This window comes from Ornithorhynchus anatinus, chromosome 5 (genome assembly GCF_004115215.2).
Source record: "Ornithorhynchus anatinus isolate Pmale09 chromosome 5, mOrnAna1.pri.v4, whole genome shotgun sequence".
Taxonomy (NCBI): domain Eukaryota; kingdom Metazoa; phylum Chordata; class Mammalia; order Monotremata; family Ornithorhynchidae; genus Ornithorhynchus; species Ornithorhynchus anatinus.
The window spans coordinates 13,494,590-13,509,675 of NC_041732.1; the positions used below are offsets into that span (position 1 = coordinate 13,494,590).

Below are 15,086 nucleotides of genomic sequence, written 5' to 3' on the forward strand. Positions count from 1 at the left end.
TACCCTAGTCTTTCCCACCCATCCCGGATCCCTACCGATTTTCCATCCACTGACCGAGAGCATCAGGGAACCAAAGGCCAGTTCTGGATTGAACTGAAATTCTTACTTCCCCCGGGCTCTCGGATATGCCCTTTGGTGTCGCTGCTTGGAGAATTTCAATTTTTTGAGCATACCCAGGCATACCTGAAGCACAAAAACATCAGATGAACAGAAGCAACCCAAGACTGGAAAAACTATAGTTCCTGCCCTCGGGGTACTTAATCTAACCCAGCCATCCACTCAGGCTGCCTTACGCTCTCTCCTTAGCCTTCAAACATCAAGAAAACTGAAGAGGGCCACATTAAGCCTGTCTGACTTTAAAAGAAAAACTTTCTGAGGGAGGTGGGAGGAGGTCAACATGTACCGTCTCTCCTCCCCCTCACACAGAGGGGACTTCAAGAGTATTTTCAAAATACCCAGAAGCTCTGTTCCCTGAACAGTGAGACAGGTTGACTGTTGAGGGAGGTAGTGAATACTACTGACCCAAAGGCGTCCACCACAGACTCCCACAAAGCCACCTGGAAACCCACGACGCACACCTGTCCAAGTCAGCAGTCCCCTTCTCTCCCTTGGACCCACTTTATTTGTTTGGTTTCTGAGAAAATACACAAAATACTGTTGATAGCAACCAGTGCCAACGGGAAAGGCACTCAGAGGCCAGAACTGCCATTCATTGAGCGGGACCCGAAGGGAGGAAGCGGCAAAACAGAATTTGGCTCAGGGAAGGGGGAGAGGTAACTGGAATCCTGGCAGGGGACAAGGGAGGCAGAGATGAGGAATTCTAGACAAGGAGGGTGCACAGGTCTTGAGGGGGTCTTCTTTCCTCCATCCCCCAGGGTGAGAAGAGGGGAACCGGGGCGGAAGCGTCCCCAGAGCAGGGGCCGGCCCAGGGATCGGGAGCCTGGGAAGGGGAGGAGCTCCAAGCCGACAGGCACCAGCCTCGTAGCGAGGACTCAGATCACAGACGTGTTCCTTGTACCACCACAGCCCGCAGCTTCCAGGTCCCTCAGCTGAGAGAGTCCATCAGGGCCTGGGCCTGCTTCAGTTCTGAAAGCGAGGGGGGCGTTGAAGGTCAGGCGTGGAGTGTCACCGAGTGTGGGGAAAGCATGGGGGGGTGGATGGGGGCTTGCCAGAGAAGGAGCACTCTAGACTGTAAGCTCCACGTGGGCATGGAACGAGTCTACCAACTCTGTTGTACCGATCGCTCCCAGCTCTGCACAGTTAGCACTCGGTAAGATGATGATGATGATGATGATGGGACCCCCCCGGCTCCCCATCCCCTCACCTGTTAAGAGCACTCGGAATTTGTCCGCTGACATGGTTACGGCGATGGGCTCTGGCCCGCCTCGCCCTCCGCCCCGCACATCCAGCCGCAGGTGAACCAGGGGCTCGTTGACGTGGCGGAGCTCACTGGAACTGAGTGTGTAGTCCACCCGCCAGCCCACGCCCTCCAGGCGGTTCACTGCGGTGGGGGGAAAAGAAGCTTGGCACAGCCCCCAGCTCCCAAAATAGGTGGCCCTGGGGGAGGTCTCCGTCTCCCACAGGGGTGGCCACTTGGCGGTGGAGGACTGAGAGGTTCTCCCAAGGCCTCCTCGACTGAGGTTACCCAGACCCAACCTTCTCTGCCCTCCCCAGTCTCTCTGCACAAGTCTGGGTGGTCCACTCGCCTCCAGCCCAGAGAAAGGGACCCGGCGCCTCCCGCCCCTCGGGGGTGGACTTACGTCTCAGGCTGCAGGCCCTCAGGCTGTCCTGTAAGGGGCTTTGCTTCTCTTCATAACTCCGACATAAAGCCGTGGCGTGCTCTAGGAGGCCAATGGCAAAGTTAGGTGAACGGACTTGAACACTCGAGCTAGAAGAGCACCATCCCACAGGGAGAAACACAAGGTCCCCTACGTTCCAGAGGCCCATTTCACAGACGGGAACACAGGTCAGGGAAACGACTTGCTCAAGGCTACCCTGCACGTCGGAGGGAGTGTCAGGTTCAGACACCAGTCCGTCCGTCAGCCTGCGTTTTGGGGAAAGCCGGAGTGGGGCGGGAGGGGTCTGGGGAGAGACACCAGGGGGGAATCCCAGACTCCGTCACCATGCCTGGTCTCAGCGGTGGATTTCTGGTCTGGGGTCCATCTCGAATGAGTCTTGGGGCTGTGGCGTCCAGACCGAGGGGGCAGGACCCTGTTTCGAGCAGTGGGATTGTGTGTCTACAACGTATCTCTGCATTCACAGTTATCCCAGCAACTTGCAGAATGTGTCTGTTGTTATACTGTGCTCTCCCAAGGGCTCGGTCCAGTGCTTTGCACGCAGTGAGCGCTCAATAAGTATGACTGAATGAATAAATGAACTTGCAGAGTAACTACCTGAGGGTTACGACGCCCTTTTGGCCCAAGAAGGCCCACAACACTTGGGTCCAGGTGCCCCCTGCCTCAGTCTGCGCCGACCTGCCTTTGTTTTCACCGAGTCGAGTCCAGCCGGGACACCCAGTTGCTTCTCCCCCAACCTTTCCAACCCATACGTTTCCAACCTCCAGACCTTTGGGCAGCCCCAGCTGCTGGAGCTCGCTGGACAGAGACTCGCCGTCCACGTTGTGCTTGGCGGCGCTGGACAGGATGAAGCTCAGGACGGCCACGGTGGCCTTCACATCCCCGGACTCTGCAAGGGGGGAGTTTGTCCGCAATCAGGGGCCAAGGCTGAAGGGCTGGGGGGCCCCAGACCACAACTGGGGCTTCCACCTCAGAGTCTGGCTGCCAAGGAGGACGCCGACGGGGCAGACGTTAAATGATTTCCCTCCGGACACCCTCCCGCCCGCACCCGCCTCTGGGAACGTTTTTCCAAAAAAGACCCGCGCTCACCAAACTTGGCATCCGCTGTCAGCTTCAGGACTTTCTCATACTGCAAGAGAAAAAGGAGCAATCCATGCCTTGCCCACACCTGCCTCCCTTCCACCTGCTCCAGCCCCTTCAACTTTGCTGCCTCAGTTCCTAGTGGAAAGAGCAGGGGCCTGGGAGTCAGGGGAGCCACTCCTTGTCTGCTGGGTGACCTTGGGCAAGTCACTTCACTTCTCTGTGCCTCAGTTTCCTCATCTATCACATGGGGACTCAATAGCTGTTCTCCCTTCTTAAACTAGAAGCCCCCAGGCGACAGGGACTTGGCACACTGTAAGCGCCTTAGAAGTACCATAGTTATTAGAATGATTAGTCCCAGCTCATAACCTCATTTATCTTCCCCAATCCCCTTTTCTCCAGGAGGGTCCCAGGCTGCTTCAGAGAGTCTGGGGAGGGGATCAGCGGCTCAAGGTCAAATCCCATGATTTTGGAGACAAACCCCGGCGTCTGGCTGGTGGGTGCGGTGGGAGGTGACAGGCACGCTCCTCCGGACTGAGAGTTCATCTTGGCGTGGCACTTGTCCGCCAACTCTGTTGCATTGTACTCCCCTATTCATTCAACCGTATTTATTGAGCGCTCACTGTGTGCAAAGCACAGTACCAACTGCTTGGGAGAGTACGATATAAAAACAAACACAGTTCAGTGCCAAGCACATAGAAAACGCCCAATAATGATGATGATGATCTGGATCTTAGCTGGCTGGGTTTGTGTCCACGAAGGGGAGGGAGAGAGATTGGAGACCCAGGGGAAGGTGGAGAGAAAAACCTTGCGCTTACGTCAATCCCCTGCCCCAGCAAATCCTTCAGCACCTGCGTGCAGATCAGCTTCAGTTTCACAGAAGACTGGAAGAGAAGACGGCAACGGAAACACATTCAGATGCCACCTAAAGCCCCTCCCTAAATCCCCGACCCAGGCGAGGTCACAAACGCTTCCCCTTCCGCGTCCCCACCCTCCCAGTTTCATCCAGGGTCCCCATTGAAGAGGTCTTCCCAGAACTCAGCTCCCCTCTGCATCACCTCGTCCCGCTCCCTTCGCTCAAACCCCGTCTCCCCTCCCCACAGCACTTATGTATATATCTTTAATTCCATTTACTTATATTGATGCCCCTTTACTTGTTTCGATGTGTATCTATCTGTAATTCTATTTACGTATAAAGATGCCTGTTTACTTGTTCTGATGTCTGTCTTCCCCCTTCTAGACACTAAGCCCGGTGTGGGCAGGGATTGTCTCTATTGCTGAACTGTACTTTCTAGGCGCTTAGTACAGCGCTCTGCACCCCGTAAGCGCTTAATAAATACGACTGAATGAAAACCCAAGGTACTCAACGATCTTCGCCAAAGTGCTGATCTCTGCCAGGACCCAGTCGGGACAGTCCAAGTCGCCGCAGAACCGGAACCTCTGCCGGGCGAAGAGAGAGATGGAGAGAGGCTGCGGGTTCGAGGATGGTCAGCCTCGGGGATGAGGGCGTTGGGGCGGGGGAGACTCAATGACCCCGCAAGGCTGGTGGATAATAACAATAATGATGGTATTTGTCGAGCGCTTAATTTGTGCCAGGCACCGCTCTAAATGCTGGGGGAGATGCAAGGTAATCAGGTTGTCCCGCGTGGGGCTCACAAGAGAAGCAGTGTGGCTCAGTGGGAAAAGCCTGGGCTTGGGAGTCAGATGTCTTGGGTTCAAATCCCGGCTCTGCCACTTGTCAGCTGTGTGACTTTGGGCAAGTCACTTCACTTCTCTAGGCCTCAGTTACCTCATCTGTAAAATGGGGATTAAGACTGTGAGCCCCAGGTGGGACAACCTGATCACCTTGTATCCTCTCTGGCGCTTAGAACAGTGTTTTGCACATAGAAAGCACTTAACAAATGCCATCATCATCATTATTATTATCCCCATTTTAAAGATGAGGGAACGGAGGCCCAGAGAAGTTAAGTGACTTGCCAAAGTCACACAGCAGACAAGCGATGGAGCCAGGATTAGAACCCACGCCTTCTGACCCAAGCTGGGGCTCGCTCCATAATAATAATGACGATGGCATTTAAGTGCTTACAATGTACCGAGCATTGTTGTAAGCGCTGGGGTAGATACAAGGTAATCAGGTGGTCACGTGGGGCTCACAGTCTTAATCCCCATTTTACAGATGAGGTCACTGCGGCCCAGAGAAGTGAAGTGACTTGCCCTAAGTCACCCAGCTGCCAAGCAACGGAGCTGGCTTGGCTCAGTGGAAAGAGCCCGGGCTTTGGAGTCAGAGGTCATGGGTTCGAATCCCGGCTCGGCCACTTGTCAGCTGGGTGACTTTGGGCAAGTCACTTCACTTCTCGGTGCCTCAGTTACCTCATCTGTAAAATGGGGATGAAGACTGTGAGCCCCACGTGGGACAACCTGATTCCCCTGTGTCTACCCCAGCGCTCAGAACAGTGCTTGGCACGTAGTAAGCACTTAACAAATACCAACATTATTATTATTATTAACCCAGGCCCTCTGACTCCCAAGCCTGGGCTCTTTCCATAATAATAATAATAATGGCATTTGTTAAGCGCTTATTCTGCGCACTGTTCTAAGCACTTAGGTAGATACAAGGTAATGAGGTTGTCCCACGTGGGGCTCCCAGTCTTCACCCTCATCTTACAGATGAGGTCACTGAGGCACAAAGAAGTCAAGTGACTTGCCCAAAGTCACCCAGCTGCTCAGTGGCGGGGTCAGGATTAGAACCCACGTCCTCTGACTCCCCAGCCCGGGCTCTTTCCATAATATTTGTTAAGCAATTATGTGCCGAGCACTGGTAGATATAAGGTAGTCAGGTTGTCCCCCGTGGGGCTGCCAGTCTTCATCCCCATTTTGCAGATGAGGTCACTGAGGCCCAGAGAAGTGAAGTGACCGGCCCCCAAGTCACCCAGCTGCTCAGTGGCGGGGTCAGGATTAGAACCCACGACCTCTGACTCCCCAGCCCGGGCTCTTTCCACCCTGCCAAGCCGCTTCAGCTTCCACGGTGGCCGCGAAGGCGTGGTTGAGGCTGCAGCAGGAGGGATGGGGGTCAGACTGGCGCGCCGTTAAGCGGCCCGCACCGAAGCGCTTAGTACAGTGCTCTGCACCCCGTAAGCGCTCCCTAAATGCGCCCGCACCTAACCCAACGCTTAGCTCACAGGAAGCGCTTAACAAAGCGGACCCCTAATAACAAATGATGTGTCGGTTGGGCGCTTACGATGCGCCGGGCTCTGTACTAAGCGCTGCCGGGCTTAGAAGCAGACTGGGGTGGACGCTCCTACTAAACCCCTTGGCCCGGGGGGGGGGGAGGGGGTGTCGGCTGCCCCACCCGCATCCCAGCGTTTAGAACAGTGCATTGCACATAGTAAGCGCTTAACTAGCATAATTATTATTATTATTATCATCACCCCAATTACTGCCCCCGAGGCGGCCTCACCATGGTGCCCGACCGACTGCGCCTGCGCCGACGACACGTCCGCCCAGCTGCTGGGCGGGGCCCGGCACGTGACCCAGTTCTCCCCCTGCACGTGACCCAGTTTCTCCCCCTGCACGTGACCCAGCCCTCCCTCTGCACGTGACCCGCTGCCCCTTGCACGTGACCCCGCTCCCTCCGCACGTGACCCGGCTCCCCTGCACGTGACCCCCAGCTCTCCCCCTTCACGTGACCCAGCTCTCTCCCCCTGCACGTGACCCCGCCCCGTCCAATCGCCTCTCTTCTTCCTTTCCGCGGTCTCAGGGGGCCGCGAGGCGACTCGTTGCCAGGGTTACCCTCCCTGCTGCTGCTGCTGCCCTTGATTAAGCGCTTACTGTACGCCAAGCACTGTTCTAAGCGCTGGGGGCGGATGCGAGGTGATCAGTTTGTCCCACGTGGGGCTCACAGGCTCAATCCCCATTTTACAGATGAGATCACTGAGGCACAGAGAATAATAATGTGGGTATTTGTTAATAGCTTACTCTTTGCAGAGCACTGTTCTAAACGCTGGGGGAGATACAGGGTAATCAGGTTGTCCCACATGAGACTCACAGTCTTGATCCCCAGTTTACAGATGAGGTAACTGAGGCCCAGAGAAGTAAAATGACTTGCCCACAGTCACACAGCTGTGTGACAAGTGGCAGAGGCGGAATTCGAACCCATGACCTCTATAACTCCCAAGCCTGGCTTCTTTCCACTGAGCCACGAAGAGAAGTGACTTGCCCAAAGTCACACAGCAGACAAGAGGCGGAGTTGGGATTAGAACCCAAGACCTCTGACTCCCAAGCCCGGGCTTTTTCCACTGAGCCACGCACTAATAAATTATTATTTTTACCAAGTCCCCTCGAGTCGTTTCATAGAGACTCTATGGATAATTCTGTTTATTTCTATTAATGCCTGTTTACTTGTTTTGATGTAATAATAATAATGTTGGTATTTGTTAGGCGCTTACTACGTGCAGAGCACTGTTCTAAGCTCTGGGGGGATACAGGGTCATCAGGTTGTCCCACGTGATGATCATAGTCTTCATCCCCATTTTACAGATGAGGTAACTGAGGCATAGAGAAGTGAAGTGACTTACCCACGGTCACACAGCTGCCAAGTGGCAGAGGTGGGATTCGAACCCATGACCTCTGACTCCCAAGCCCAGGCTCTTTCCACTGAGCCATGCTGCGATGATGATGGCATTTGTTAAGCGCTTACTGTGTGCCAAGCACCGTTCTAAGCGCCCGGGTAGATACAAGGTAATCAGGTTGTCTCGTGGGGCTCACAGTCTCAATCCCCATTTTCCACTGAGGCCCAGCAAAGTTAAGTGACTTGCCCAAGGTCACACAGCAGACGAATGGCAGAGGTGGAATTAGAAACCACGTCCTCTGACTCGCAAGCGTGTGCTCTTTCCGTTAAGCCACAGTGCTCTGTCTCCCCCACTTCTAGACTCTAAGCCCGTTACAGGCAGGAATTGTCTCTATTTGTTGCTGAGTTGTACTTTCCAACCGCTTAGTACAGTGCTCTGCACACAATAAGAGCTCAATAAATATGATTGAATGAATGGATTTTCTCCAGAGCATCCTGTCTTCTGCCGTACCCTGTAACTGTTCTGACACTTTTTCCCATTATTGTTGTTATAGTAATGAGGAATTGGGTTGTAGTAATAATAATGTTGGTATTTGTTAAGAGCTTACTATGTGCAGAGCACTGTTCTAAACACTGGGGTGGATACAGGGTAATCGGGTTGTCCCCCATGGGGCTCACAGTTAATCCCCATTTGACAGATGAGGTAACTGAGGCAAAGGGAAGTTAAGTGACTTGCCCACAGTCACACAGCTAAGTGGCCGAGCTGGAATTCGAACCCATCACCTCTGACTCCCAAGCTCGTGCTCTTTCCACTGAACCACGCTGCTTTTCTGCTTTACTTAAGCACTTACTCTGGGTCCAGCCCTGGGAAACATACAACTGGGCCTCTGTGGATCTCATGGTTCCATCCCCCTTTTACAGTTGAGGAACCAGAGTTAGAATAGTGATTTGCCCAAAGTCACACGGCAGGCAAGTAGCCGAGCAGGGATTAGATGCAGATCTCCTGCCTCCCAGCCCCAGGCGCTTTCCGGAAGGGCATGCTGCTTCAGAGAGGGAGAGAAAGCAACTGAGAGGAGCTCGGGTAGATTTTTGGCTTGACGGACCAGGCGCTCAAGCAGCAAAATGCAACGTGGGTAGGGTCCTTACCCTCAACATCAATCAAGGCTACCTACTGAGCCCTTATCGTGTGCAAAGCACTGTATTAAGCATTTGGGTGAGTACAATATAGCAGTTGGTAGACATGATCCCTGCCCTCAAGGAACTTATGGTCTGTTAAGGCCCCATTAATCTGCCCTTCCCGCTCCAGGAAGGGTCTGATAATAATGTTGGTATTTGTTAAGCGCTTACTTTGTGCAGAGCACTGTTCTAAGCGCCGGGGGAGATACAGGGTCATCAGGTTGTCCCATGTGAGGCTCACAGTTAATCCCCATTTTACAGATGAGGTCACTGAGGCACGGAGAAGTGAAGTGACTTGCCCACAGTCACGCAGCTGACAAGTGGCAGAGCCGGGATTTGAACCTATGACCTCTGACTCCCCAGCCCGGGCTCTTTCCACTGAGCCACGCTGCTTCTCCATCTACCCTGCCAGTGGAACTGGTGGCTCCCAGGGCTGGTCCATTTAGTCTACCACTAGCCCAATACTTGGGTCCCACCACCTGAGCACAATTACAGCAACAAGACAGGATAGTGTATTCTCCTGCCTCACCCTCTATACCCTCTTCTTACACTGCACAACAGCCGAAAATTATTATTGTCTTTCAAATCTGGAAGTAGAGCCCTATATTAAGTGCATGGGATAACATACTTTAACAGAGTTTTTTAGGGTATTTGTGAAGCACTTACTTTGTGCCAGGCCCTACAGTGCTGGGGTAGATACAAGGCAATCAGGTTGGACACAGTCCATGTCCTACATGGGGCTCAATCTTAATCTCCATTTTACAGATTAGGTAAACAAGGGCCAGAAAAGTTAAGTGATAAGTTCACTGAGGAGATGTGTCAGGGCTGGGATTAGAATCCAGGTCTTTGAGTCCCAGGCCTGCCCTGTATCCCTTAGGCCACCCTGCTTCTCTTGGGCAAGTAGAGGAGAGGTGGTAGAGCAGAGTCCTGCCCTCAAGGAGTTTACAATCTAGGAGGGGAGGTGGATAATAAAGTAAATTAGTGGTTAGAGAAGCATGGCTGAGACATAGGCATTGTGTAGTGGGGAATACCTGTGAATATTAAAGTGTTGGAGGAGGCTAGGACTCATACCATATTGAAGTGCCTGGCCCATAATAAATGCTTCAATACCATAATTATGAGATTAGTCAGGTTAGAGGTCCTGGACTTGGAAAAGGAGAGGGAAGATGTGAGGAAGGGGTTGACGATGGCAGTGAGACATAGTGGATAGATGGGCAAAGTGTGGGTTATGGAGTGGGAGAGGAGTAAAGGGATGGGGAAGGAGAGCCTAGTGATTTAAAGTTTGTTTTAGCAGCCAGTGGAGATGTCTGAAGAGTGTGAACAATGATGTCCTAGAAAAATGATCTGGCCTGAGAAATGATAGATGGATTGCAGAGAGGGAGGTTAGTGTGGAGACTGATGCAGTAGTTGAGATTGGATGGAGAAGGAAGCAGGAATCTATAGATGGTAAAGGTAAAGTGGTGATAAGGAGTTTGGCCTAGTGGAAAGAGCATGAGCTTGGGAGTTGAGGTTGGGCTCTAAACCTGGCTCCACTACTTACCTGGGCAAGTTGTGTCTTTTTTCAGTGCCTTAGTTCCCTCATCTGTAAGATTCAACACCTGTTCTCTCCTTGTGAGCCCCATGTGGGACCTGATTACCTCGTATGGTATTTAAGTGCTTCCTATGTGTGTCACTCTAAACACTCCTGTAAATACAAGCTAGTCAGATTGAACACAGCTTATGTCCGACATGGGACTCAAAATCTTGATGTCCCTTTTACAGATGAGGTAGCTGAAGCAAAGTGACTTGCCCAAGGTTACACAGCAGACAAGTGGCCAAGCCAGGATTAGAACCTAGGTTCTTCTGATTCCCAGGCCTGTCCTCAATCCCCTATGCCCCTGTTTAATGTGCCCAAGTACTATATGAAGAGCTGAATAAGCTGTGTGACCTTGAGCAAGACACTTCACTTCTCTGTGCCTCAGTTACCTCATCTGTAAAATGGGGATTAAGACTGTGAGCCCGACCTGGGACAACCTGATTACCTTGTATCTCCCCCAGTGCTTGGCACATAGTAAGTGCTTTAAACACATACCAACATGATTATTACTAATAGACTGACAGGAATTGGTGATTGAAAATGTAAGTTGAAAGAAGTCAAGGATAATGTCAAAGTTGCAGTTTGAGAAGCAGTGATGGAAAAGCTAGAGAAAAGAATTGGGTGGAAAGACTAGGATTTCAGTTTAAAGGTGGCAGTTGGACATCTGAGTAGATATGTTCTGAAGGCAGAGGAAATGTGAAACTGCGGAGAAGTTGGAACTGAAGAAGAAGAGTTGGGAGTCATCTTGTAGGGAGGGTAGTTAAACCAAACTCTAAGAGTGGGGTGGGGGAGTAAGTGGAGGAGGAGGAGGAAGCAAGCAGATTGAACCTGGTATTTCAAACATCCCATTATGGGGGGATGGGGTGGGGGAAGAGAGGAAAATTGAGGCAGAGGAGGAACTGGAGGAAACACCAAGGAGGAGCGAAGAAGGTAGGAGGAGACGCAGAAGAGGATAATGACAGAGAAACTAAAAGTTGGCAGCATTTCCAAGGGACTGGGGGTTGTCCAGGGCCAGAAGCTAGTGAGATAAGGAATTAGGACAGATTCTAGTCTGTTCAGTTTGAGAAGGAGGTCATTGGTAACCCTGAAAGGAACAGTTTCCCAGGAGTGACCTGAAGCCAGATTGCAGAGTGTTAAAGAAAGCAAGTAATTGCTGCAGATAACTAAGGTTCCTTCTCATCCTTGACTACAGCTTGAGGCTTGATCTTAAGACCTCCTCTCCTCTCTATTGGTTATCGTCATGACTGTTCCCATCTCAACAGGAGAGGTCTTCTGCATAGGGATAAGAAATATGGACTCAGACTGGGAATGGAGAAGTCAGAGGATGGAATCAGTAGAGCTGGGGTGGGAATTTAAACATGACTTCCTTGAGATGATTGGCACAGAACCCTGATCTGGAGTTGATAGAGAAGCAAGCTTGGCCTTCTGGTGTTGATAGGAATAAGTGAGAGAATGAGAAGAGAATGAGACCTTATTACCCTATCAGCAGTTAGATATTGGAGGAGGAACATTTTATTCCCCATCTTATAGCTCCAAGCCACAATGATAACACTGCTTTTTTGAGCTACTTTTATTCTTTTACACAGAAGGAGTGCTGGCAGGGAAAACAGGAGCAGTGCTTCTGTGCCCCTTGTGATTGAGGAGGAGAAGGAGTAGGAGGAGGCCCCCACTGCAGGCCACAGCCACCATGGTAGCTACCACCAGCCCCAGCTCCGTTGGCCCTGAAGAGAGAAAGGGAACAATTAGGGCTAGAACCAGGGGATGGGTAGGCCCAGCTGGTGCCCTAGGTACCTTTAGAGGTTTGAGGGGTCACTACTGATTTCACAAGGTTCTTCTCAGGCAGCTGCAAGGGGCCCAGCAGGACATCAGCTTCTGTAGGGAGAGAAACTAAGAATGGGTATCCTTCTGCCTTGGGGCTCCCAAGAGCCTCCACAACTTCTGGGTGCTTACCAAGAGAAGTCACATGTCTCTGGTGCCTTCCTGACCTCCTGCCTTGGGGGCCAAGTCTCCTCTTCTGGAGAAAGTGTTTGCAATTCCCTGTCTCACAGCAGCTGCAGATAATACTGGGGCCCTCCAATGGAGTCCAGCTGGAACAAAATGAGGGGGCAGGGGGAGAAAAACAGTCACCCCCAGGGCAGTTCTGACCCCCATTCATCCTGGGTCACCCTAAGCACTCACCCTCCAGCTGCTTGGTCATAGGAACAGGCCTTGTTCAGGGCATCAGGGGTCTGGTCAGTAGCAGTCACTTTCAGGTGGCAGGTGATGAAGATCTGATAATGTTGGTATTTGTTAAGCACTTACTATGTGCAGAGCACTGTTCTAAGTACTGGGGGTAGATACAAGGTAATCAGGTTGTCCCACGTGAGGCTCATGGTTAATCCCCATTTTACAGATGAGGGAACTGAGGCACAGAGAAGTTAAGTGACTTGCCCACAGTCACACAGCTGACAAGTGGCAGAGCCGGGAGTCGAACTCATGACCTCTGACTCCAAAGCCCAGGCTCTTTCCACTGAGCCACGCTGCTTCCCCTGCTTCTAGAGGAGCGGGGAGAGGTTCGAGCTACCCAGGGCTACCGAGCCTGGCCTAGACCGAGGAAGGCGACTCACCTGGTTCCCCAGCTCTCCGGCAAACCGAAACACATCAACTGTGAAGCGCAGTGTGTCCTGTTGGGATCTAGGGGAGAGGAATGCTGAGGAGACCTCATCCCATCTCCCATCCACCAGGCACCTGAAAACAGGGACCAGGGTCAGGCCAGCTGGCTCCAATTTGTCACACAACCCTTCCCCTGCCCCTCTGAGGGGCTGCAGCTCTTACCCATTGAAGTCGATGACCCTGTATTGGGGAGTGGAAGCCTTGTCTGGCATTGGGGTGGCAACACAGTGGTCAACAAAAAGCCTGAGTGGCACATGGTGGCCAGTCTGGACATCAGCTTGGATGTGAAGGATTTCCCCCAGCTGGAAGGATAGGGAGCTCCTCTCCATACTCCAGTCATCTGGAACACACCCAGCCCCACAAGATCAGAATGTGGACCACAGTCTCCTCTTCCTCCCTCCCTTCCCCAGGGCCACCCACCTACCAGCCATGAGGCGCAGGGAGAAGCCCAGCCTCTCCTTTGCCCATAGCGTGGAGCGGAAGGGAATCCAGGTGGGCTGGATGGCTCTGCTGCTCACGTTGTCCTTCCTGGAAGAGGAGGCAGGGGCTGAGCTGGATCCCAGAGTAAGGGGCAGGACAGACCCCCCTGGATTTGGGGCAATCACTCACCTGGGGTAGTGGCACTCGATGGGGATGGACACCGGGTTGGTCCTCATTATAAGGGGGTTCCGGGCTGGGCTCGGGGTGTAGTAGAGGACCGTTCTGTAGATCAGCGAATCTGATGTCATCTGGAAGAGGCCAAGGAGAGTGTCTTGAATCATGCTCAGTTGAGGGTTTTGAGTTGACTACCTCTGCTACTTGCTCTCAACTCACTATCCCTGAGGGATATTTCCCAGTAGCTCCTCATGAGATATGGACTGTGTCCATCCTGATGAACTTGTATCTACCCTGGTGCTTAATACAGTACATGGCACATAAACACATGAGTACCATTAAAATAAGAAGACTCTCAGGAAGATAGCCAATGTAGCTGCCTCCTTTATGAAGTGTAGCTAGTTTCCCCCACAGCAGGTTGGAAGGCTAAGTTGACACCCATGAAGATTCTTCTCCCAGGAACCCTCTCCCCAGACCATTTGAGAGTTAAATCGCCAGTTCTGAACACCCAGTCCCTGTTTAGCCTCTGGGATCAACTAGCCAAGTGTCCACCCTTTTGAGCCAGACTGGTCACAGTAGTCAGTCTCTAGCATCATTATTAGGTCAAGGACTTCACCCTTCAAATTTGTTACCCACTTTTTAGCAAACTCATTTACAGATTCTCTCCCTCCCAGAGCAGGGCAACCAACAGTTGGTTAGCTACACCAATCCTTACCCAGGTAAGCTCTCAGCTTGTTTCCCCATCAAGGGAGACAGGCAATAGGAAGGAGACTACAGAGGTACATCTCCCCCACCAGGCCCCAGCCTCGGCCTCACCTGCAGCTCGGTGCCACACTCATGGAGCCCAATCTCAAAGGTGACAGTGGTATCTATGGGGTTGGAGTCCACAGGGGGACAGGCAGCCAGGCCCAGCGTCACATCGTCAGCCCGGATCAGCCGTCCGGTCCCAAACAAGTCTCTCTGCACGGTCACCACCAGCAGAGCCTCCTCACAGTGCACAGCCACCGCCGGGGTCTGCCCTATATCATGCTGAGCCCAGGGGAGGGGGCTTCTCAGGAAGCCATGGGGGTCAGCACCGTACCCCTCATGCACCATCCAAAGAAAAAGAAGAGCCAGCAGCCATCCCTGCAATCCCATGGTGTTGCCTGCCTGCCTACCTCCCTACCACAGCCCAAACATTCAGACTTCCCCCTGCCCTGGGACCTTTATACCCACCCACTGACTCCCTTCCCCTCATCACACCTGTCTCCACTTCAGCTTCATTGCTCCTCCAGCTCCAGGCAGCCTGGTGCAGAGGAGGAGGAGGGTGGAGAAGAAGGAGAAATTGCTCTCACCTGCAGGATCTCTGTCCCCGATTGAACCTACACCTCTATCTATCCCTGATCTCTCTCCCTCTCTGCAGTCTTTTAATTCCTCTTGCCTTCAAAACATCTCTGTCTCAGTTTCCTCATCTGTAAAATGGGGATTCAATCCCTGCGCTCCCTCCTATTTAGACTATGAGCCCCACGTGGGACAGGGACTTTGTTTGACCTGGTTATCCTGTATCTAGCCCAGCACTTGGAACAGTCCTTGGCACATAGTAAGTGCTGAGCAAATGCCACCGTAATAATATAGTGAGAACCTGTTCACAGGAGCTGAGAGTCCT

General features: G+C 52.4%; 2 protein-coding genes across 3 annotated transcripts; both read right to left on the bottom strand.

The window, feature by feature from the left end:
• Positions 1-602: 602 nt before the first annotated feature.
• On the bottom strand, positions 603-6,423 carry COMMD4 (COMM domain containing 4). 2 transcript variants are annotated; one of them, XM_029066808.1, is made up of 8 exons: positions 6,334-6,423; positions 4,245-4,316; positions 3,695-3,760; positions 2,886-2,925; positions 2,566-2,685; positions 1,761-1,841; positions 1,325-1,501; positions 603-1,086 (listed from the first exon to the last, which is right to left on the bottom strand). In XM_029066808.1, the coding sequence occupies exons 1-8, from the start codon at positions 6,334-6,336 to the stop codon at positions 1,046-1,048; spliced, it is 600 nt and encodes a 199-aa protein (XP_028922641.1). In that variant the 5' UTR covers positions 6,337-6,423; the 3' UTR covers positions 603-1,045. The 2 variants fall into 2 exon arrangements, with proteins under 2 accessions (XP_028922641.1, XP_028922640.1); XM_029066807.1 differs by having other exon boundaries at positions 1,707-1,841.
• Positions 6,424-11,750: 5,327 nt separating this feature from the next.
• On the bottom strand, positions 11,751-14,588 carry LOC100084576 (zona pellucida sperm-binding protein 3-like). Its single transcript, XM_029066075.2, has 9 exons — positions 14,258-14,588; positions 13,457-13,575; positions 13,272-13,375; positions 13,010-13,187; positions 12,802-12,922; positions 12,374-12,465; positions 12,146-12,282; positions 11,987-12,067; positions 11,751-11,916 (listed from the first exon to the last, which is right to left on the bottom strand). Exons 1-9 carry the CDS (start codon positions 14,576-14,578, stop codon positions 11,774-11,776), a joined length of 1,296 nt encoding a protein of 431 aa, XP_028921908.1. The 5' UTR covers positions 14,579-14,588; the 3' UTR covers positions 11,751-11,773.
• Positions 14,589-15,086: the final 498 nt, after the last annotated feature.

Excerpts from the sequence above, each read along its gene's own strand:
- COMMD4 (XM_029066807.1), bottom strand. Across the intron at positions 2,686-2,885 it reads GACAGCGGATGCCAAGTTTG|AGTCCGGGGATGTGAAGGCC; the intron begins GTGAGCGCGGGT and ends CCCCCCTTGCAG. Across the intron at positions 1,502-1,706 it reads TCCCTTTCTCTGGGCTGGAG|TGAACCGCCTGGAGGGCGTG; the intron begins GCGAGTGGACCA and ends CCCCCACCGCAG.
- LOC100084576 (XM_029066075.2), bottom strand. The coding sequence starts at position 14,578 with ATGGGATTGCAGGGATGGCTGCTGGCTCTTCTTTTTCTTTGGATGGTG. Across the intron at positions 13,188-13,271 it reads CTCCCTGCGCCTCATGGCTG|ATGACTGGAGTATGGAGAGG; the intron begins GTAGGTGGGTGG and ends GGTGTGTTCCAG. Across the intron at positions 12,466-12,801 it reads CCGGAGAGCTGGGGAACCAG|ATCTTCATCACCTGCCACCT; the intron begins GTGAGTCGCCTT and ends CAACATTATCAG.